Below are 22,634 nucleotides of genomic sequence, written 5' to 3' on the forward strand. Positions count from 1 at the left end.
ATTTAATATCATTAAAAAAGCATATTACAAATATTTTCATTAAGAAAAAAAAACCCCCACCGATTATCCTTAAGCTACGATAGTTCTTCTTTACCTCGTTTAAGGTATTCCTTAATGAAGGTGGATTTCATTTTCTACATCCTCAATAGTTGCATTTTTCTTGGTTTCTTGAAGCTTAACATAATCCCAATGAGAAAATCTCTTAATCCCCAACTGGTGTTCGTACTCAAATTCTATTAACGCTTTAGTCTATACCCACATTTCTATTAAATTTCCGCCACCACAAACAACCCTTAAGTAATCTAAGGTTATCTACATTTCCTTAACACAATCACGAAAGAAAGAAAGAAAAAAACAAATAAAGGTTTAACCCCATCACCATTCACACCATTGCATCGGGTCGGTTTTAGTGCCCTGCGTGTTCAATTAAATACTCTCATTAAATAAGAGAAGAAAAAACCCACACAACACAAGATTTGCTATTTTGAACGATATTGTTAATTAAAAACAGCCTGCATCTTAATAAATTAATTAAACAAACTGAGCAATAGCGTGTGAGTTGTTAAATTGTGTTAGGTAGGTAAGATTAGGTTCGTTTAATTGGGGAATGTTTACCCTTTTCTTCGTTTATTATTATTTTTTTTCTTTGTAATTTAGTCATTAATATAGCTTAAATGGCAATGCAATTTTGCAAATAACAGTAAGCACGCACCTACAATCAAGGTGAACACATTGAAGCAGATGGAGAAAATCGTTGAGCATAAATCGACTGCTGACAACACTACGGTCTTGTCGTACCCCATTCAAAAATGAACAACAGGGCTCTAACATTTGGTCAGAATTCTGAGTTCAACTTTAATTTGTAAAGGTTATATGTATAAGCGGCGGGCTATGGTCAAAGCCCTTGGACTCCCTCGAGATACTTCTAGATCTTCTTCAAGAACTGAATTGAAGAAGAAGAAGAAACAGATCAACATCTTCTTTTTGCCTGTCCTGCTCTTTCCAATAAAAGGAAACTCTATCTGGGAGAATTCTTCCATGATCTAGTGAAAATAGAACTAAAAAGTCATTCCTTATTCATAAGAGGTTTAGAGTGGTTAGACTAACTAGTACTTGTGGTATCACAATGGACTCATCACGTCTAAGAGAGTGGAATCTTCGCTTGATGATCACTTAAGCCTAGCCTAGCATTAATAGTTACATAGGACTGACTCAGCAATAGCTAGCTCCTTAAAATTACCTATTTGTAGCTGACAGTAACCAGTTATCACACATATGATAAAAAAAAGAAAGACAATAGCTGGTTAGTTAAATACTAATGGTGGCCAACACACACTAGCACATGCTTAAACTGAATTTCCCTAGGATACCATCCACCATAAAATTCTTTGAGCAACCTGTAATATCCCTCTGTAGGCACACCTCTTTTTTGTAACGTGGTCGGCACACGGGTGCGAATTTGGTTTATATTTTGTCATGTCGCTAGAACTTTTTTCGGTCACAATATTTTATAGAGAATCAAGTATGAAATTGATGTAGAATATTCCGAGGAATTCAAATATTGTATTCACAATTCCGAAAAAAAAATATTTTCACCCTTATAAAGAGACTTTTTTGTGACCACTTTTTTGAAAAATCGTAATTTTTTTATTTTTGTCCTGCCAAATTCGCACCCGTGTGCCGACAGAGGGATATAATTCAATTACTAATTCTAAGCGACTCGAATGACAAAGCAGTTCAGCTCATTTCCAAACTGAGCCATGCAAACGGAATCTTCAGAACGCGAAAATTTTCGAATCCAACTGAGCCGAATAAAATTACCAACTGCGTAGTAAAAGGCTTCAACAATCGTTTCACCATTGGATTCGTTCTGGACGTCAAACATCTTCTCTGTCAAAAAATTTTTTGATAAACATGAAAACTGCAAGTCTTAAATCTAATTTATTTAAGGCGTTATCACAACTTCAAGAGAGCAATAACCAATAGCCAAACAAACAAAACCACACATACAGTACCTAACTACAGGTCTTGATGAATAAAAATAGGAAAAAAAAAATATATTAATGAACCAAGGATTCACTTCAATGAGATGTTTAAATACAATCTCCACTCAAAATTGTATGTTCTTTTACAAAACAAAAATGACCGGACTAAACTAACTAAGGAAACAGACCAAAAATTTAAACAATCACTATCTTGAAAAGAGATATCTACGCCAAAACTCTAATATAGGCACTGGGCTTAACTTTAAAAGAAAACGGAAGCCAAATTGCAGAAAAAAGCAAGACAGGGACGAAGACAGATACCGATAGCATACTTTTTCACTTTCATTTAATCATATTCCTCATCCTGTGGCTTTTTACCTTCTCAAACCAAAATCCTCAGCCTGTTACCTAGGTAGTTACGTTTTGTAAGAGTAATTCTTCGTTTGATCTGTGCACTGATTTGATTAAAGAAGGATATAGTGCACTCTAAATTAAAAAGTTGTCTTTATTAATGGTATCATAGGCAACTTTAAAATCAATATCGACTATAACTATAATGGCATACACTAGCATTAGCCTAAAATCCAATAACATATAAATGTACGGTATCAAAACCAACGGACTTTGCTTTGACACTCTTTGTTCAGCTAGTTGATTATATGCTTCATAAAAATAAACAGAAAAATGCAGAGTTCCGTTTTAATGAATTAAACTCCTTAAGAATGCAATTTAAAATTTGTAATTCTTCCCTTCATTTAAGGTAACAACAATAATAACTGTGGGTAAGAGTAAACATTACAAGATTAAAAACTTAAAATTTAATAGAATGTAATAGTGGTCTCCCTAGGAAACCTTTATCACCCACAAAAATGGTTGCAAAACAAAGACGACGACTACTACAACCACAAGAAGGACAAGACTGACACAATAAAGACAATGCGCCTGCAGCACCACAGGTCTTCATTTTCACCGACGTTCTCGTCGTCGTCCACGTCCGCCTTCGTCGTCTTAAACAAGAATAGAACCATCAGCATCCTTTTGATCTAACAATTTGCTTTTGTTTTCTACCAATACCAAGACCAGAGCCAACACCACCACCCTTAGCCTCACTCTCTGTTTGGCTTCACTCTATCTCGCTATAGAATTTCTCCTCTTCCTTACAAATTCAGAAACATTTTATTGTGTTCCAGGTAATTTCATCCTAGACGAGTGGGAACTTTAACGGCATCCGGAATGGCTAACCAAATTTCTCTTTTCAGATTCCTATAATATAACCCTATACATAAAATGTATGAAGAACTTTAATGTGGTTTAATAATTTAAACAAAAGCGGAAAAGGGATCACCTTAATCAGAGAGAAGAAGAAGAAGGCTTCTTGTGTAGATTATTTCTTCCTTTGACCATCATAAACTCCCTTGATGCTGATGTCGATATATGAGAAGATATTGATTTTCACTGCATAAAAGGTACAATGTTATGGAATCCAACACCAAAGCATTACCTACAGATGCAAGGTAAAAGGTATGCGGTGCATGACAGCAGCATACTCAGCAGCTTATGCTGCTTATGCCGAGGAATTTCCGATTTCCCCAACAAAAAGAGCCTTAAAGGCTTACAATTAATTATTCATAACAAATTCTGTTCATTTTCTTGTATCGGTTCGGTATATATCGGGCCGGGGCTTCTGTTAATTCTGATTTAACAGTAATCTTATAGTAAAAGTAGATTGGAAATTAAAATGCTTTTTATTATTGTTGTTGTTGTTGGGGTTGAAGTTGAGTTTGGAATTGAGTGTGTGTGTGTGTTGCTTTAATTAAAATTAAATTTCCATTAAATAATGCATCAATGTTGTTGATTCAGACCTTGGTGTTGCTTGCTTGTTGTTGTATTCCTCTTGTATTAAAAAATCCTTTTCGAAAAAAAAAATAGGAAATTGTATTTTTCATTAAAAATTTAATACTTCAATTATTCGAAAAATCACACAAACAACAACGAATTCAGAAAAAAAAATTGTAAAATTCTTCCTTAAAATGAAACGTGATGGATTTAGCTTTTTGGGTTGTTTCCCTTTGCTACCAAACAAAAAAATAAGAGACATTCCCAAACTACCAGTGTCTTTCATTTTTTACAAACCATACAAAAAAAAAAAAAGAGACAAACTGCACAATCATTCGAATAAATTACAAAAACGATTTATTTACTTTTTTCTGCTTTCGCTGTATTTTGAAAAATTGAGTGTAAAAGTTTCAATTTATTTGCTTTTCTTTGAATGACAAAGCATTTCTTATTAAAAAAATAAAAAATACAGAGAGAAACAAATTTCAATCTAATTTGTGTCAGATATTTTGAATTTATCAGAGTTTTAAGTTGGAAAATCCATTTACCCCAAAAAAAACAAGCAAAAAAAAAAACGAATGTAAATTCTTTTGATTTTCGAATTACAAATAGAAAAAAATATATATCCATTTACTTCTCGTATAAAATCAGCAAAAGCGAACGTGAGAAACGTGCGCATATTTTACACAAAAAAAAAATAAAATGCCCCGAGTCAGCACATACAGTTTTAGGGGAAAGAGAAGTACTGTACGAAGAGGAAATTACATTTGATTGGAATTATATATTATCATCGTTCATCGAATGTAGAATAGAACACATCAGATGAGCCACCCAGTTCCACCACCACCAATCTGTATAAATTGGAAAATTCTAATTCACAAAGTGGAGGTGGGTGGTTGTAATATGCATGTAGATAGCCCTTAGGTGCTTTCTGGATGAGTCTGTGGATTCCAAAGCATCATCATCATCGGTGATGAAATATCATTGAAAGGATTTTACTCCATGTCAATGTGGTTTTGCAATTGAATGGTGTAATTGGTATTGATTTGCATCGATGTCGATAGATTTCAAATATTGCAAGTAATGATTTTGATGCATCTATTAGATTTTTTTTTTTTTATAGAAATAAGTTTTGTTTGTTTTTTTATTTTATTTGAATCAGGAACTTATAATACTCGTATTGTGAATGAAAAAAAAAAAAAAAAATGGTGAATAGGGCAAGTATTGTTTTCTCTCCCGTGACCCAAATGACTTTTGTGGCCACTACTACTCCATCCGCCTTGCCATACGAAAATTTCATAGGTTTCCAGTGGAACAGACTTGTTCGATGACCCAATTACCTTGGAACGCACCGTACCGCTTTGGTTAGAAAACTCATGAGAACCCTTCAGTTAATGAAAATGAGTTTAAATATAAAATTATGATAAATCAAAATTAAGATAATCAATAGAAGTGGTAAGAACAATGTCACCAAAGCCTGTTGACTCATAACAATAGCAATTTAGCAGAGGCCGACCAAGCCTCTTGGGATTTTACTAGATTCACTAGGTATCATTGATAAAGAAGAGCGAGTCTTTAATCTTTGATTTTATTAACTTATTGTGTTCAATTCCCACAATAAAAAATATCATGGCTCCGTCAGCTATGCAAGCAATCATTTTTTTCTTCCGTGTCCTGATCATATCAATTGCCCTTATCGGTTAATTTTCGAAGCTTCAATAATATTCCATATTTAATAACACAGCCACACAAAAAAAATAAAAGTTCTGACCTGCTGGGGGTGCGACTATGCTAATCATATGTTTTTTGGGTACCTGAAACCGAAATCCATTTTACTCAATCACGTCAAGTTTTTTAGATAAACACAAAAAGAGTTCACAGACAACCTGCTTCGAACATCTTTTTTGAGGTTATCTCGAAAACCTGACGTGATGGGGCAAAATGGACTTCGATGTCGGTTCCAGCGACCCAAAAAACTTAGCTTAGTCGGACCCACAGGTCAAAACTTTCTTTTTTTTTGTGTGGGATTGTGTAATTTTTTACCTAAACATCGTAGTTGAGTTGCAAATGATGCTGAGAATTTCGAGAGTTCACTTCTGCAACCAATATAATTGCGATAATGAAACAAACTCAACTTAAATGCAGATTGCATTATTCAACGTTGACCCTGAAAATCAACATTTTTTATTCCCACACCTGGGAGAAGTGAAGGATGTCATATTGAAACTTAAGTCCAATAAAGCTGCTTAACTGTATGTAAGCATGTATGCAGAATGGAACTTCAGCACTGTCTGCCCGATCTTTAAGAAATGAGATCCTCTAAATGGCTTCAATTAGAGAAGAATCAGTCTCCTTAATATCGCGCTGGTCTACCTGAGTAAGAAATAATACGGTATTTCATAGATCCCTTAATATCAAGCTAATATAATCACCAAATGTCGATGAAGGTTGATATCTTTTGATTTTTTCATTTTTTAAAACATATTTCAAGTAAATTTTATAAGGTTTTCAAAAGAACCTACCTAATTATTTTCTAAATGTTAAAAAGTACACATAAACATAACAACTAATGTGCAATCATAAAATGGGAGAGCTGTAAATTCTCAGTTAAGACCATAAAAACAGAAAAGTTAAATAGAAAAATAAAGATAATGCAGGATAAAAGTTTAGAACCTTCATAACGAAGCATACAAATCTGATTCAACTTTACTTTCCTGTACAAAAGCTATACTTTTTAACGACGAAACTTACTCATTAAACGAAACTTTAAAACAACTTTCAAAAATAAAATACAAAATAACAACAAAGTACGAGTATACTCGTATAAGTATAACCTTTCATTATTATGATAGCCTGTTTCAAATGTTTATGGTGTTCAATTATTTGCATATAAAAAAAAGAAAAACCTTTTTTCAAAGTTTATGTTTCCGTAAGCCCACAAGTGACACAACACCACCGCAAGGAACTCGAACTCGCTCCTTGCCTCATTCTGTGTCTCTCTAACCAACAATATAATTGCATTAGTTTTATCCTTACTCACGTTTCGAGTTCAAGTATGTAATTGAAAAACATCTACTTACACTATAAACTGTGCTTTGCTGTTGTGTTGCTTTGTGTGTCGTTTCGTTGTGCAGGAAGGAAATTTTAGTTTTTTTTTTAATTCTTTTGTTTTTTTTTTTTTTGTTTGTTTTTGTTTATTATATCAAAAGGAAGCTTCTTTCCACATTACACCCATCCTCATTGGCATTAACATCTCATTTTCATGCGCATTCAGTTTTCCTTAACCTCCGCTCCGGTTCAGTTTGTTACGTTATACTCCTTGTTCTGTGCCCCTGCACGCAATGAATATGTTTTTTTTTTATTATGTAAATAAACACACACAGAAAGGAGGATGAGTGTGTGTTTTATACTGGAGCTTTAATTCTAAAAAAAAAATAAAGGACTGAGAGAGAGGAGAGTTCATTGCCTCATCACTTTTAAAGGTTTCCCACAAGGATGCCATTTGTATCATGTATCAGTGTGTTTTTAAGTGCACTTGAATCTAATGCCTCTTTGGTGTGTGGTGTCTGTTGTGTGTACTGTATACAACACACTTCACATAATTAAATTAAAATACAAAAATTCAAGAGGATGATCTCTACTTTATCGTTAAGGAAGTTGGGTATGTTGGAATGTTGTTTTGTTAAATTGCTTCCGGTCATCGAGGGAGTTTATTATATTTTTTTTTGTGTCTGGAGTTTGTTTTTAATAATTCTAAATTATGATAACAATCTGGAATTACCTTAATTTTTTTGTAAGGCTTTTAATTGTTTTCCATTATCTAACGATTACAATTTACAATGATAGTAATTATCTACAGTTTATGGGCTTTTATTGCAACTCAAAACTACTGTATCTTGCTTTTTTTTGCGTTTGATTTGAAACATTACAAACAAAAAATGGTGAGAGACTTCATGGCACAACTTTTTTTTCTTCTTTTTCTGATTATAATAACTACAGTGACAGGGATCAAAACGATCTGACTTCACCGCTTACTTTAAGGCCCACTTCACCCTCTAAACGCCCGCCCCGTTTAGCCATTTTTTAAAATTCTTTTTATAGTTGTTCGTGTGGGCGCCCATAAGAATTTGTTTTAAAAACCGTCCAAACGGGTCGTTTGGTTCCTGGCTTTTAAATCAGCTGACCACAAAACAATCTTAAGTAAGCAAAAGATAGAAAACAAAGAGAAGCGTTTTGTCATTTATAGGAAAGTACAAGATTATTAGGAATTTAGTAAAAACACTGTTTCGGTTAAAGCTGACTGATTCGCTTTGTCTGTTTTTTATGGTATTACATATTTATTAATTTCGTCTAGGTATCTTCATATGACATAATTTTAGATTAAGAAAATAGTATATTCTTAATGCATAAACGTGCTATGTTCAGTCTCTGGGGAGTTCATAAGCCTTACAGGCATTGGAATGTCTCTGGGTCGGCTCCTAACAAATTTGATTTTTTACATGAATATCTACTTTGTAAAAGCTACAGATCCTAGCGGTTAGCAATTTGGAAGTTTCCCGCGCAGAGTTATATGCAGCGTAATAGTAAATTAGATCGAATTTTTGTTCAACAAACCTAACATAAGCAACACCAGAAAATCGGCGATGTACAGATCCTAAGATGAATCTAGCCACAAAAATCAGCTAGCCGATATAATAATAAATCCTCCCCCATAAGCCTCAGTTTTGCCAAAATATCGTTCGACGAACCGCTCGCCAGGTCATCTCGATACTTTGCAATTGCTATTGTTTTTTGGCAGAGATGTTCTGGACTATTTTTTTTTTTTCGGATGTTGGCAATAAATGCCAATGCTAGGTTCACATAATATGTGAACCTATGTTACAAACTAAAAAAATAAAAATGTTGTATTTGTATTTTGTATCAAAGTATCAATAAAATCACTTGTATTACTACTATTGTGGACTGGATTTATCCGTGAACGTAACTTGCCTCCTTTGGTCAACTTCCCAAAAATTTGGAATCGGGCTTGAAAGAGGCATTGTAGTCAAATTTAGGTTTATCGAACACCATCAAAATTAGGTAGCCGAAAGGATTTTAATATTTTGAGCCATTAGTAAAAATGGACATGCCGAAGACTCTCGTCACAATGCCCTCTTTTCAGTCAGTTCTCGGGAAGCTGACCATTCAATTTTTAAAAATAGGAGTGCAGTAGACCGCTAAGTCTACAATAGGGCACGACCGAAGAGCCTCAGTCGTGTGTGTAGTACTTTGACCTTGCCAAATTTTCTTTTTAAAAGGCCAAAGGAATTGATTCTATACTTTTGCTTATACTTTCATTTTTCACTATACCACCTCAGCCGTCGCAATTTAAATGAGGAATATATCCCAACCGCTCAGCAAATGTGCTGACTTCTCTTGATCCCTGCATTCCTATTTAATTGCAACAACGCTTCTAATTATATCAAATTTAAAATTAATCAACAAACAAGTTCTCAGAAAGACTACCGAAAACTAATATCCACATGAATTTTGTAGTATTCATTTCAACTTGAATTCTATTTCTGTGGTTATTATTATTACAACAAATTGCACTCAGCTAGGGTACTTGCTTTGATTATAAACAATTAATTATTGAATTAATATTAATTTTGATGTAAACAGTAAACAATAAACAATTAATTAATGATTAAGTTTCTAACAATTCTCATCTGAATTCTCAGTAATTTCATTGTTTTTTTTTTTTTTTCTGTAAACCAAAAAATAAAAACACCTCTCAGCTCAAGATTGCTGACTCAAAAGTTGAAATCGAAACAAAAAATAAATAAAATAAAAAAAGAAAAGAAACAACATAACCAGTCAACAACTCGTCGTAAATGATAATAAAATTCTAGTTTGATAAGAACAATTTTGCAAGCCTTTTTTTTTCTTAAAAGCCAAACAACAAATCAGCCATTTTACTTCTCTATGCTAGATAACAACTAAGCCAAACAACAATAGATCGTCAACTCAAACTCGTCAACAGTGAAGAACGAACGAAAAAGTTTTGTTTCTTTGTCCTCGAAATCTTTTAAGGTGTTTCATTTCAACTTGACACTTTCTTTATTTGAGTGCAAATGCACTCGAAAAGAATATTTCAAGTTAAGAAAAAGTTAAGGAAGGGAAAGGAAGATTTAATTTATTCGCGGAAATAAATAAAATAAAGTAAAAAAAAAGAAAACTTACTCAGATGAGGATGAGGAGAAACCCCATGGTCCATCATTTTGTTTATTTTCCATCTTTCAACGAATGAAATAAAAAAAAACTGAAAATAAAATAAAAAAACAAAATTAAATAAAAGGGAAATAACAGCAAAATCATAAAATTATGAATCACAAATGAACTTTGCTATGATAGTGTACTAACTAAAGCAAATTATTTATTAGGGAACCCGGCCGAACAGCTCCAATTTTGATGATCTTTTGATCTTTTTTTTCAAACGTTGGTAATTAAAAATGCTTTAACATCTAAAGGTTAAAAATCACAAAAAAAAAAATTTAACACAACGGCATCACGTACAGTATTAAAATACATTTTTTAAAAAGATAGAAGCTCATTCCTATCTGTTAAATTTAATTCAAATAAATTAAATGAATGGTTTTTGAAAAAGTGGTTATTAAACTCAGAATTTTGAAAAAAAAAAATGTATTAAAAAAATTTAAATGACTCTTTTTTAACTTTTTCGTCATAAAATATGAATTGTTAGTTGAATTCAGGAGAGGAAAAGGTAATACAATAAATATTACAGTTTTGAAAAAAAAAAAATAAATAAATAAAAATTACTTAAATTTCATTGGACTTTTTATCAAAATAATGAACTTTGAAAAAGAAATAAGTTACTTTCTTTTTTGAAAACTTCTCTTAAGAAAAGTTCTTTGAAAATGAAACACTTTTTATTTTTTTTTTTACAAACTGTTAGACATATGTATTGAAATTTACTTTCTGATTTCAGTTAACAATAAAATATGTATAGCTAAGAAATTTGGAAAAATTAATGCATTTTATTAAGAAAAATTAAAAAAAAAATATTCCTTCTAACGTGACCTTTTTAGTAAAATTAATTCTAGTTATTGTGGGCTATAGGTCTTTTCTTAAGTTAGTTCTTATTTCAATTAGTGCCAACGTTTCGGGTATGGATAAACCCTTTTTGAGGACTCTATTTAATAAATATAAATAAAAAGTCTTAAATATATAGCCCACAAAAACTAGTAGAATTAATTAATCAAATTATTTAATTTTAATTGCAAAAATATAAATAAGCTTCTAGCTTTTCAAAAATAAATAACTAAATGTTGTTGTAAGTGTTGCCGTTTTGATCAATTTTTTTTTTTGTGTTTGAAGTCAATTTGTGAGAAAATTGTATCTATCGCTTAAGCGATGCACATAGGGGTATTCACCTCCAACGCCCGTTCATTTAACTTTTTTGCAAAATTTGGAGTTGAGAAGTGATGTTTTTTTGTTTGGTTACTCTTAAATACCCTAGGAATAATGTCCCGTAATTTTGTTTTTGTTTTTATGCATGCACTAAGCCACAGCATCAGTTGAAAGTCATTAATTGTAATCTTTTAATGTGGTTCAGTTTTTTAGTGTGAAAAATTACATCGGTAATAATAGATTTTTTTTTCTTATTGTTTAAATAAAATTCTTGTTATGGAAGTTTCAGCTGCAGGCGTGTTCTTTATTTAAAAAATATATTCATTGCATTTAAAGCTTTAATTTATTGTAAAATGAATTTATTTTAAATGTAAGTAGAAAGTCAGTTTTTTTTTTATTTTTCTGCTTTTTTAATGGACCTTTTGTGATATCATTCGGTGTTATTCGGTAACATTTTTGGTATCATAATAAAGAGGAAGATGTCAAAAAGCAAAAACAAAAAAAAAATGTCTGCCCGTTAGTGCCCGTCTAGCTTTTATCGTCTTTTATGTGAACCTAGTTTTGTGAAAATTATTGACTGTTTTAATTAAAAAAATTTTTTTTTGACAAATTTATATTTTATTATTAATTAAACCGTGACATTTTAACTATCAAATATTTATTGATATTGAAAAATATCAGAATTCACTATTTTTTTTTTTCAGTGTATACCTACAAATCCAAAATACTTTATTTATACCTAAATTCATTAGAAAAAAGATTCATTACTGTTATTCAGTGGTTTTAGTCAAGTACAAATTCATTAAGCGAAAAAAATTCTCATGAGCGGTTTTTGAAGCTGAGATAGAAGATTGTCCCTCACTCCTATATATATTTTTTCCTGAAAATACCTAGACAATTTTTTGGTACCATTTAATTCAAGAAAATTTAAGGAAAATTTTCCAAAATCAAAATTTTTTTGTTCACAAAAATCTTCAATTAAATTTAAGAAAAAAAAATACGGCAACATCGGCAATTTTTAACCTATAGGCTTTAAAGTATTTTAATTTCCCGACGCACAGTGGATCGATCCCATATAACTAGACGTAAAAAAACTGATGACTTTTTTTCTTTTCTTATCCATAACGGATTGTTGCTAATTCCCAAAATGCATTTATTCCTTGGCTAACCAAATTTATTGATGAGAAATTGAGTTTCAAAGTTGATGTTGAAAAAACTGCGATTACAAATCTCAAATTTTCCACTGTAAATAGAATATTAAATGTAGTTTTGTAATTGTGTACGAAATCTGTGCGTAAAAAACAACCTTTTTAAAATAAAACAACAACAAATGTTAAGACAAATGTCAAACAGAGGAGTGCGTGTATGTATGCATGAATCTTGATAAAAATCCAGATTCAGAATTTTGAATCTCAGATTAATTTTTTTTTTAATCTCAAGCCTCATGAAATCTGAGATTTTTCCACTTTTTCCCCTCTTCATCCCCCCCCCCTCCCCCCTTTCAGCTGTCAGATTCAAAAATCTCATTCTGAATCTCGTCCATAGAAAACGACATTAGGAGGTGAAATTCTTAACAGAACGTTATGCCAAAATTTGAAAGCGATTGGTTACGAGCTTTTTGAGATTTGCTATTAAACGCAAATGAGCATGAGATATACCAAATACGTTGGGTTCAACTTAAGATTTTTGAAGAAAAACAGTTATAATAAAAATATTTAAAAGACAAAGCTTATAGTGGAGTAACTGAAGCTCAAAAATTGGCAATATTAGGGAACCCGGCCGAACAGCTTAGATTTTGATGATCTTTTTTTTCAAACGTCGGTAATTAAAAATACTTTAAAGTCTATAGATTAAAAATTGCCGGTGTTGCCGTTTTGATTTTTTAAATTTAATTAAAGATTTTTGTGAACAAAATAAATTTTTTTTTCAAAAATTTTTCTTAAATTTCATAAATTAACTGATGCCAAAAGATTGTCTAGGAAATTCAAGGATACAAAATATAAAGGAGTGAGGGACAATCTTCTATCGTTCAAGCGATAGATGCAATTTTCTTATTAATTGACTTCAAACACAAAAACAAATATTTGAACACAACGGCAACACCTACAATATTTAAATATACATTTTTAAAAGGTTAGAAGTCTAGTCATATTTATTAAAATTAAAATTATAATAATTATTAAGGGCTTTTGAAAGAATGGTATCTGAACTCAGATTTTTGAAAAAAAAAAAATTATTGAAAAAATTTTAAGATGTCGTTTTTTAAACTTTTTCGTAATATAAAATGCATTTATTTTCAAATTTTCGCCGCATTTATTATTATGATTTGAAATTATAAAATGAAATGTCAGTATGTATTACGGTTTATGAAAAAAATTAAAAAGTATTTCTTTTTCGAAGAACTTTTTTTAATAAAAGTTTTGAAAAAAAATGTATCTTATTTTTTTTTTTTCAAAGTTCAACATCTAAACATAAAATTATTTTTTATTTATTTAATAACCCTTACTGTTGAAAGTTAAATAGCAAAAATTTAAAGTTCTTATTTACCAAAGTCTTTGAGAAAATTAATTATTTCGATGCAAAAATTCAGTTTTTATCAAAAAACAAAAAAAAAACCCATTGAAATTGAAGGAATTTTAATTTTTTTTTTTTTTTTCAAAAGTGTGATATATATTACCTTTTCTGCTTCGGAATTCAACTGATAATATTTATGGCCAAACATTTTTGTAAAATAAATTCATATTTTATCAGAAAAAGTTTGGAAAAAAGTTATTTTTAAATTTTTTTAATAACATTTTTTTTGTTTAATTCTGAGTTTGAGGACCATTTTTTCAAAAACTCTTAATTAAATTTAGTGGATTTAAATTTAAGAGATAAGTATTAGCTTCTGGCTTTTTGAAAATATATTTTAAAATATTGTAGGTGTTGCCGTTGTTTTCAAAATATTTTTTTTGTGTTTGAAGTCAGATTGTGAAAAAATTGCATTTATCGCTTAAATGATGAAAGATTGTTCTCTACTCCCTTATATTTTTTTCCTTAAATTACCTAGAGAATCTTTTGCTATCATTTGTTTTTTGAATTTTAAGCAAAAAAATGGTTTTGTTCAAAAAAATTTTAATGTTAATTTAAAAAAACAATACGGCAACATCGGCAATTTTTAATCTATAGACTTTAAAGTATTTTTAATCACCTACGTTTGAAAAAAAAATCGTCAAAATCAGAGCTGTTCGGCCGGGTTCCCTAATAATTTGCTTTAGTTACTCCACTATTAATCACAAATGAACTTTGCTATGAAAATTAACGTTCAAAAGGGCGTTAGTAAATGATATTGACCCCGCGCTGCCACTCTAGAGATTAATTAGCATTTAATCGTGGTTCGGGGTTATTGTTTAGGGTCGCTAAGGGAATGACTGTACTTCCACAATCGACTCTATCACTAGCCCAGTGCCAAACATTATCAGCAGAACACCTACGGACTTTTATTTCAATGAGAATGAGAGTCATCATGAACATGATAAGGCGTTGTTGTTGTGGAACAACAAAACAAAAACAACAACAAAAAAAACATGAATATTCCAACTAGAATCGCAAAAATCGACGTCATCATGTCCAAATGGAATTCACTAGAGATCGCCAAAAGACGATATACAGAGAACAGAGACGAGGGAAGTGAAGGACTATCATTTACCTCACAGAAAGTAAATAATACAACAAGTCAATGAAAGATTCACATTCATTCAATTGGCAAATAATAAATAAATGGAAATTTATTGAAAAAACTCAAGCAACTTATTTATAGAAGAGGCAAATTAAAAGAAACTTAATTGGCGGTGGAATTTTATACTCCCAAGTCCATCCATATGGAGATTTTAAACCAAAGTGGAACCCCGAGAGATTTTTCATGTTTTTCTTTTCTTCCGGAAGAATGAAAAAAAAAATAACACAAAATTCTTTATTTGCTTTATTTGTACTACGATGATGGCATTATTTGGTTGAATTGGATATTTTGCTTTGGAATGAATCATGAATCATTTCATAGCCAACAAATGAATTAGCTTATAACTGTGCTTGAGAGTGATAGGTACAAAAATGAAAACTTGTTGCTTTGTGGATATTTTTTATTTTGGTTGGGATTTTGTTGGGCGTATTACATATACATTAAAAAAAAAGTTATTTACTTACGTTTTATGGGAATTAATAAGCAAACAAAATTATAAAGAAATTAGAAATAATTAAACAAAAAATAAGTTGAATTCTTGAGACAAAAATAAAGAACGACGACGTTTTTAACTGCGAGAATAAAAAAAATTGTTGGAAATTTTTTCGATCATTTTGAGGGGAGAATTGTCAGAATTTTTTCGTTAAGTTCGTCTGTTCGTTGAGAAAATGACGTTTTGATTTTGGGGATGTGTTCGTAGAAAATGGATTGTGTTTGATTAATGTAGTAGATCAATATAATTCGGTGTAGTAGATGCAGGATCGGTTTTATTTTTACAATCCGAAGAAAAAGTAATGAATGGTAAAAAAAAAAAATAATAATGATAAAATACAAATTAGTAAAATCTTTTTTTAATTAATTTATATACAGCATCTTATAACAAACTTTATAAGGGCTTAAGTTAGAACTACATCAAAACACAAACAAAGTCAAAAAAAAAAAGAGTGTGTGTACACATGTACACGCGACTGAAGTTATACTTCTCATTCAGTATATGTAAATGAATTTCATTTGATATTTTTAATTTCTATTATTAAATTAATTAATCCACACATCGTTTTTTTACATTTTTATCAAGTGAGCAATAAATTAATTCTTTCATCCTCCTTGCGTCCATGTAGTTTTCAATTTATTCTGTGAAATTTACACATGTTGTGCGGTTCAGAACGTACGGTATACGCTTAACGAAACTAAATGAATTGAGCATAAAATGTGCGATATGGTTATTTTATGAGAATTGTGTGTGCTTCAGCACTAGTAGTAGCAATATGGAACTTGCAGAGTTGCTACAAAGCTCAAAAGTGAGCTGAGCTCAGCTCACAGCTCAGCTCAAATTTTGAGCTAGCTGACTTTTGAGCTATGTACCATAGCTCAGCTCATTTGAGCTGAGTTGAAAGTCAGCTGAGCTGATGGTTGAGCTGAGCTGTTGGGTGAGCTAAAGTAAAGTGAGCTGAGCTGAGCTGTGATGGGTGAGAGGATACATTGATTTTTATTTGGAAAGTACCTAGGTATAACATTATTGAAGATTAAACAAAAAATGCCTGAATCCTTCAAGTTCTACTAGACTGATTTCGATGAGAACTCGATTACGTGGTATAAAAATTAAAGTCAAGCTGCCAGAGGCGTACGTTGAGTTGATATAGAAAAAGAACAAATTATATAGAAAATAAGAACAAATAAAAAAGTACGTAGGTATACAGCCTACTTTTTTTTATGGGACCCCTGATGTATCATTTGTTGGTCGCTAAGATTATTTACGCAACACTTTTTGTGGCAAATAATATATAGGTATTTTTTTTTCAAAAAACTGATTTATTTTTTTGCGATCCCTGAGGTATGTGACTGGCTACCAATATAATTTGTCTCTCTTGTATCCGAAGTAATTCATGTCAAATAACTTATCTTTAAGTTGCCAACTCTGCATTGTTTCCAGTCGAGGCCCTGGCATGGCACCGCCCCGCTTGCCCCAAAGGTGTGTACGCCCCTGCAAGCTGCCTACACCAATTAACGCTCCTGGTATATAAAGAACATCCGCTTTGTTAACATTTGCATTTAATGTCTAGAAAAATAGGTTGATCACAAAATAAATCTATTTTACTCTTGGAAGCATAAAAGGTATGAATATGAATATCATTTTTCGAAGTTATGTTTTAAATTAATTTTTCTTGTTTTTCTTTTCAACTAATAAATGTGAAATAACTATATTTTAAATTTTAAGGTTATTTTTTTCTGAGTTTTTATTATTTTTTGGTTTCTTGAATATGATATAATAATCAATTTTGAGTATGTGTATGTTCTTAGTAAAAAATTAATAAAAAGCTATGTTTTATCTATTCATTACAACGAAAGTAATACTTCTGTGCAAAAGTGCACCTTCCATGTTCAAACCTGCCCCACTTTTGAACATAAGAGTTATATTGGTTAAACATCAAAATTTTACATATATCAATATTTCGTCTAACTATCCAAATGTTATTTGAAATCGAAGTTCAATGTTAATGTTTATTGTTAGTAAACTTTATAGATCAAGAAAACGAACATATGTATTTCGTTCAAGAAGTTGCGAAAGCAAAAATTCTTCAAATGTGTCCCACTCTCCCCTATAATTCTAAGTCGGCTAAAATTGATTTGGCAAGTTTTGACCCTCCAATGCCCCTCCCCAGGGTCCGGACAACTAAAATATTGTGTAGTCATCTGCGATACATATGGGCCCATGATTATGAAAGTGGACTAAGTCACTTTTTGCATTGTTTAAAGAAAAACTTAAAAAACAATTTTCTTATAACGATTTAATTATATTTCTTTTATGAAATCACTAGAGGAGAAATAAAGAAATTTATTAACTGCAATTTCGCTTTCAAATAAACTTTACCCCTTAAATTAGAATTATTTTAAGGCTAGATTTGAGGGCATTTTTAGGAGTGACTTAGTCCACTTTTAAATTAAGGGCACAAATATGTACAAATTTTCATTTCGATACGATAATTGGAAGTAGGCTAAAATTGATTTTGGGTCTTTCGACCCCTCAATGCACCTCCCCAGGGTCCGGACCAATAAAATATTGTGTAGTCATCTGCGATACATATAAGTACAAAGTTTCATTTCGATACTGTGACTAGAAGTAGGCTAAAATTGATTTGGCGTCTTTCGACCCTTCAATGCACCTCCCCAGGGTCCGGAGCAGTAAAATATTGTGTAGTCATCTGCGATACATATATGTACAAATTTTCATTTCGATACGATAATTGGAAGTAGGCTAAAATTGATTTGGAGTCTTTCGACCCCTCAATGCACCTCCCCAGGGTCCGGACCAATAAAATATTGTGTAGTCATCTGCGATACATATATGTACAAATTTTCATTTCGATACGATAATTGGAAGTAGGCTAAAATTGATTTGGAGTCTTTCGACCCCTCAATGCACCTCCCCAGGGTCCGGACCAGTAAAATATTGTGTAGTCATCTGCGATACATATATGTACAAATTTTCATTTCGATACGATAATTGGAAGTAGGATAAAATTGATTTGGAGTCTTTCGACCCCTCAATGCACCTCCCCAGGGTCCGGACCAATAAAATATTGTGTAGTCATCTGCGACACATATATGTACAAATTTTCATTTCGATACGATAATTGAAAGTAGGCTAAAATTGATTTGGAGTCTTTCGACCTCTCAATGCACCTCCCCAGGGTCCGGACCAATAAAATATTGTGTAGTCATCTGCGATACATATATGTACAAATTTTCATTTCGATGCGATAATTGGAAGTAGGCTAAAATTGATTTGGAGTCTTTCGACCCCTCAATGCACCTCCCCTGATTCCGGACCAATAAAATATTGTGTAGTCATCTGCGATACATATAAGTACAAAGTTTCATTTCGATACTGTAACTAGAAGTAGGCTAAAATTGATTTGGCGTCTTTCGACCCTTCAATGCACCTCCCCAGGGTCCGGACAGCCAAAATATTGTGAAGTCATCTGAGCTACATATTTGAACAAATTTTCATTTCGATACGATAATTGGAAGAAGGCTAAGATTGATTAGGGGTGTTTTGACCCCTCTATGCACCTCCCCAGGGTCCGGACCAATAAAATATGGTATAGTCATCTGAGCTGGATATATGTACAAAGTTTCATTTCGATACGATAATTGGAAGTAGGCTAAAATTCATTTGGGATGTTTCGACGTCACTTTTGCAAAGAGTGACGCACATCGCTTTTCAAAAAACTGACGCGCGTCACTTTTCAAAAACTGACGGGCGTCATTTTATGAGAAAATGAAGCGGGCGTCATTTTATGATAAATTGACGCGGGCGTCATTTTGTGATGAGAAAATGACGCGGGCGTTATTTTATGAGAAAATGACGCGGGCGTCATTTTGTGATAAATTGACGCGAGCGTCATTTTATAAGAAAATGACGCAGGCGTCATTTTATGAGAAAATGACGCAGGCGTCATTTTTTGAGCAAATGACGCGGGCGTCATTTTATGATAAATTGACGCGGGCGTCATTTTATGATAAATTGACGCGAGCGTCATTTTATAAGAAATTGACGCGAGCGTCATTTTATGAGAAAATGACGCGGGCGTCATTTTTTGAGCAAATGACGCAGGCGTCATTTTATGATAAATTGACGCGGGCGTCATTTTATAAGAAAATGACGCGGGCGTCATTTTTTGAGCAAATGACGCGGGCGTCATTTTATGATAAATTGACGCGAGCGTCATTTTATAAGAAAATGACGCAGGCGTCATTTTATGAGAAAATGACGCAGGCGTAATTTTATGATAAATTGACGCGGGCGTCATTTTATAAGAAAATGACGCGGGCGTCATTTTTTGAGCAAATGACGCAGGCGTCATTTTTTGAGCAAATGACGCAGGCGTCATTTTTTGAGCAAATGACGCGAGCGTCATTTTATAAGAAAATGACGCGGGCGTCATTTTATAAGAAAATGACGCTCAAAAAATGACGCCTGCGTCATTTTCTCATAAAATGACGCCTCATTTTCTCATAAAATGACGTTCGCGTCATTTTCTCATAAAATGACGCCCGCGTCATTTTCTCATAAAATGACGCCCGCGTCATTTGCTCATAAAATGACGCCTGCGTCATTTTCTCATAAAATGACGCCCGCGTCATTTTCTTATAAAATGACGCCCGCGTCATTTTCTCATAAATTGACGCCCGCGTCATTTTCTCATAAAATGACGTTCGCGTCATTTTCTCATAAAATGACGCCCGCGTCATTTGCTCAAAAAATGACGCCTGCGTCATTTTCTTATAAAATGACGCCCGCGTCATTTTCTCATAAATTGACGCCCGCGTCATTTTCTCATAAAATGACGAGCGCGTCATTTGCTCAAAAAATGACGCCCGCGTCATTTTCTCATAAAATGACGCCCGCGTCATTTGCTAAAAAAATGACGCCCGCGTCATTTTCTCATAAAGTGACGCCTGCGTCATTTTCTCATAAAATGACGCCCGCGTCATTTGCTCAAAAAATGACGCCTGCGTCATTTTCTCATAAAATGACGTCCGCGTCATTTGCTCAAAAAATGACGCCTGCGTCATTTTCTTATAAAATGACGCCCGCGTCATTTTCTCATAAAATGACGCCCGCGTCATTTTCTCATAAAATGACGCCCGCGTCAATTTATCACAAAATGACGCCTGCGTCATTTTCTCATAAAATGACGCCCGCGTCATTTGCTCAAAAAATGACGCCTGCGTCATTTTCTTATAAAATGACGCCCGCGTCATTTTCTCATAAAATGACGCCCGCGTCAATTTATCACAAAATGAAGCCTGAGTCATTTTCTCATAAAATGACGCCCGCGTCATTTGCTCAAAAAATGACGCCCGCGTCATTTTCTCATAAAGTGACGCCTGCGTCATTTTCTCATAAAATGACGCCCGCGTCATTTGCTCAAAAAATGACGCCTGCGTCATTTTCTCATAAAATGACGCCCGCGTCATTTGCTCAAAAAATGACGCCTGCGTCATTTTCTTATAAAATGACGCCCGCGTCATTTTCTCATAAAATGACGCCCGCGTCAATTTATCACAAAATGACGCCTGCGTCATTTTCTCATAAAATGACGTCCGCGTCATTTGCTCAAAAAATGACGCCTGCGTCATTTTCTTATAAAATGACGCCCGCGTCATTTTCTCATAAAATGACGCCCGCGTCATTTTCTCATAAAATGACGCCCGCGTCAATTTATCACAAAATGACGCCTGCGTCATTTTCTCATAAAATGACGCCCGCGTCATTTGCTCAAAAAATGACGCCTGCGTCATTTTCTTATAAAATGACGCCCGCGTCATTTTCTCATAAAATGACGCCCGCGTCAATTTATCACAAAATGACGCCTGCGTCATTTTCTCATAAAATGACGCCCGCGTCATTTGCTCAAAAAATGACGCCTGCGTCATTTTTTTATAAAATGACGCCCGCGTCATTTTCTCATAAAATGACGCCCGCGTCAATTTATCACAAAATGACGCCTGCGTCATTTTCTCATAAAATGACGCCCGCGTCATTTTCTCATAAAATGACGCCCGCGTCAATTTATCACAAAATGACGCCTGCGTCATTTTCTCATAAAATGACGCCCGCGTCATTTGCTCAAAAAATGGCGCCAGCGTCATTTTCTCAAAAAATGACGCCCGCGTCAATTTCTCAAAAAGTGACGCCCGTCAGTTCTTGAAAAAGTGACGCGCGTCAGTTTTTTGAAAAGCGATGTGCGTCACTCTTTGCAAAAGTGACGTCGAAACATCCCAAATGAATTTTAGCCTACTTCCAATTATCGTATCGAAATGAAACTTTGTACATAAATCCAGATCAGATGACTATACCATATTTTAATGCTCCGGACCCTGGGAAGGTGCATTGAGGGGTCGAATGACCCAAATCAATTTTAGCCTACTTCTAGTTACAGTATCGAAAAGAAATTTTGTACTTATATGTATCGCAGGTGACTACACAATATTTTATTGGTCCGGAGCCTGGGGAGGTGCATTGAGGGATCGAAAGACCCAAATCAATTTTAGCCTACTTCTAGTTACAGTATCGAAAAGAAATTTTGTACTTATATGTATCGCAGGTGACTACACAATATTTTATTGGTCCGGAGCCTGGGGAGGTGCATTGAGGGATCGAAAGACCCAAATCAATTTTAGCCTACTTCCAATTATCGTATCGAAATGAAAATTTGTACATATATGTATCGCAGATGACTACACAATATTTTAATGGTCAGTACCCTGGGGAGGTGCATTGAGGGGTCGAAAGACCCAAATCAATTTTAGCCTACTTCTAGTTACAGTATCGAAAAGAAATTTTGTACTTATATGTATCGCAGGTGACTACACAATATTTTATTGGTCCGGAGCCTGGGGAGGTGCATTGAGGGATCGAAAGACCCAAATCAATTTTAGCCTACTTCTAGTTACAGTATCGAAAAGAAATTTTGTACTTATATGTATCGCAGGTGACTACACAATATTTTATTGGTCCGGAGCCTGGGGAGGTGCATTGAGGGATCGAAAGACCCAAATCAATTTTAGCCTACTTCCAATTATCGTATCGAAATGAAAATTTGTACATATATGTATCGCAGATGACTACACAATATTTTATTGGTCCGGACCCTGGGGAGGTGCATCGAGGGGTC

At 33.2% G+C, this 22,634-nt stretch overlaps 2 protein-coding genes across 5 annotated transcripts in view; one reads left to right on the top strand and one right to left on the bottom strand.

Moving 5' to 3' along the window:
• The window catches only part of LOC129921192 (synaptobrevin), a 44,006-nt gene extending 28,447 nt beyond the window's left edge, over positions 1 to 15,559 (bottom strand). Inside the window, exons 1-2 of one of the 4 annotated variants that reach the window (XR_008773468.1) lie at positions 15,414 to 15,559; positions 10,044 to 10,121 (exon numbers count right to left, since the gene is read on the bottom strand). Coding sequence is in view for 3 of the 4 variants with exons in the window: in XM_056002922.1 (XP_055858897.1) it covers positions 10,044 to 10,096 (53 nt within the window). In the remaining variant the exon portion in view is untranslated. Of the gene's footprint in view, positions 1 to 10,043; positions 10,123 to 15,413 lie in introns of all 4 variants that reach the window. The other 3 variants (XM_056002922.1, XM_056002923.1, XM_056002921.1) reach the window with 3 other exon arrangements.
• LOC129921184 (chondroitin sulfate N-acetylgalactosaminyltransferase 2) overlaps positions 1 to 22,634 on the top strand; it is a 180,383-nt gene that overhangs the window by 122,617 nt on the left and 35,132 nt on the right. The gene's annotated exons all lie outside the window — the stretch shown is intronic.

Source organism: Episyrphus balteatus, chromosome 1 (assembly GCF_945859705.1).
Source record: "Episyrphus balteatus chromosome 1, idEpiBalt1.1, whole genome shotgun sequence".
In the NCBI taxonomy this organism is placed as follows: Eukaryota; Metazoa; Arthropoda; class Insecta; order Diptera; family Syrphidae; genus Episyrphus; species Episyrphus balteatus.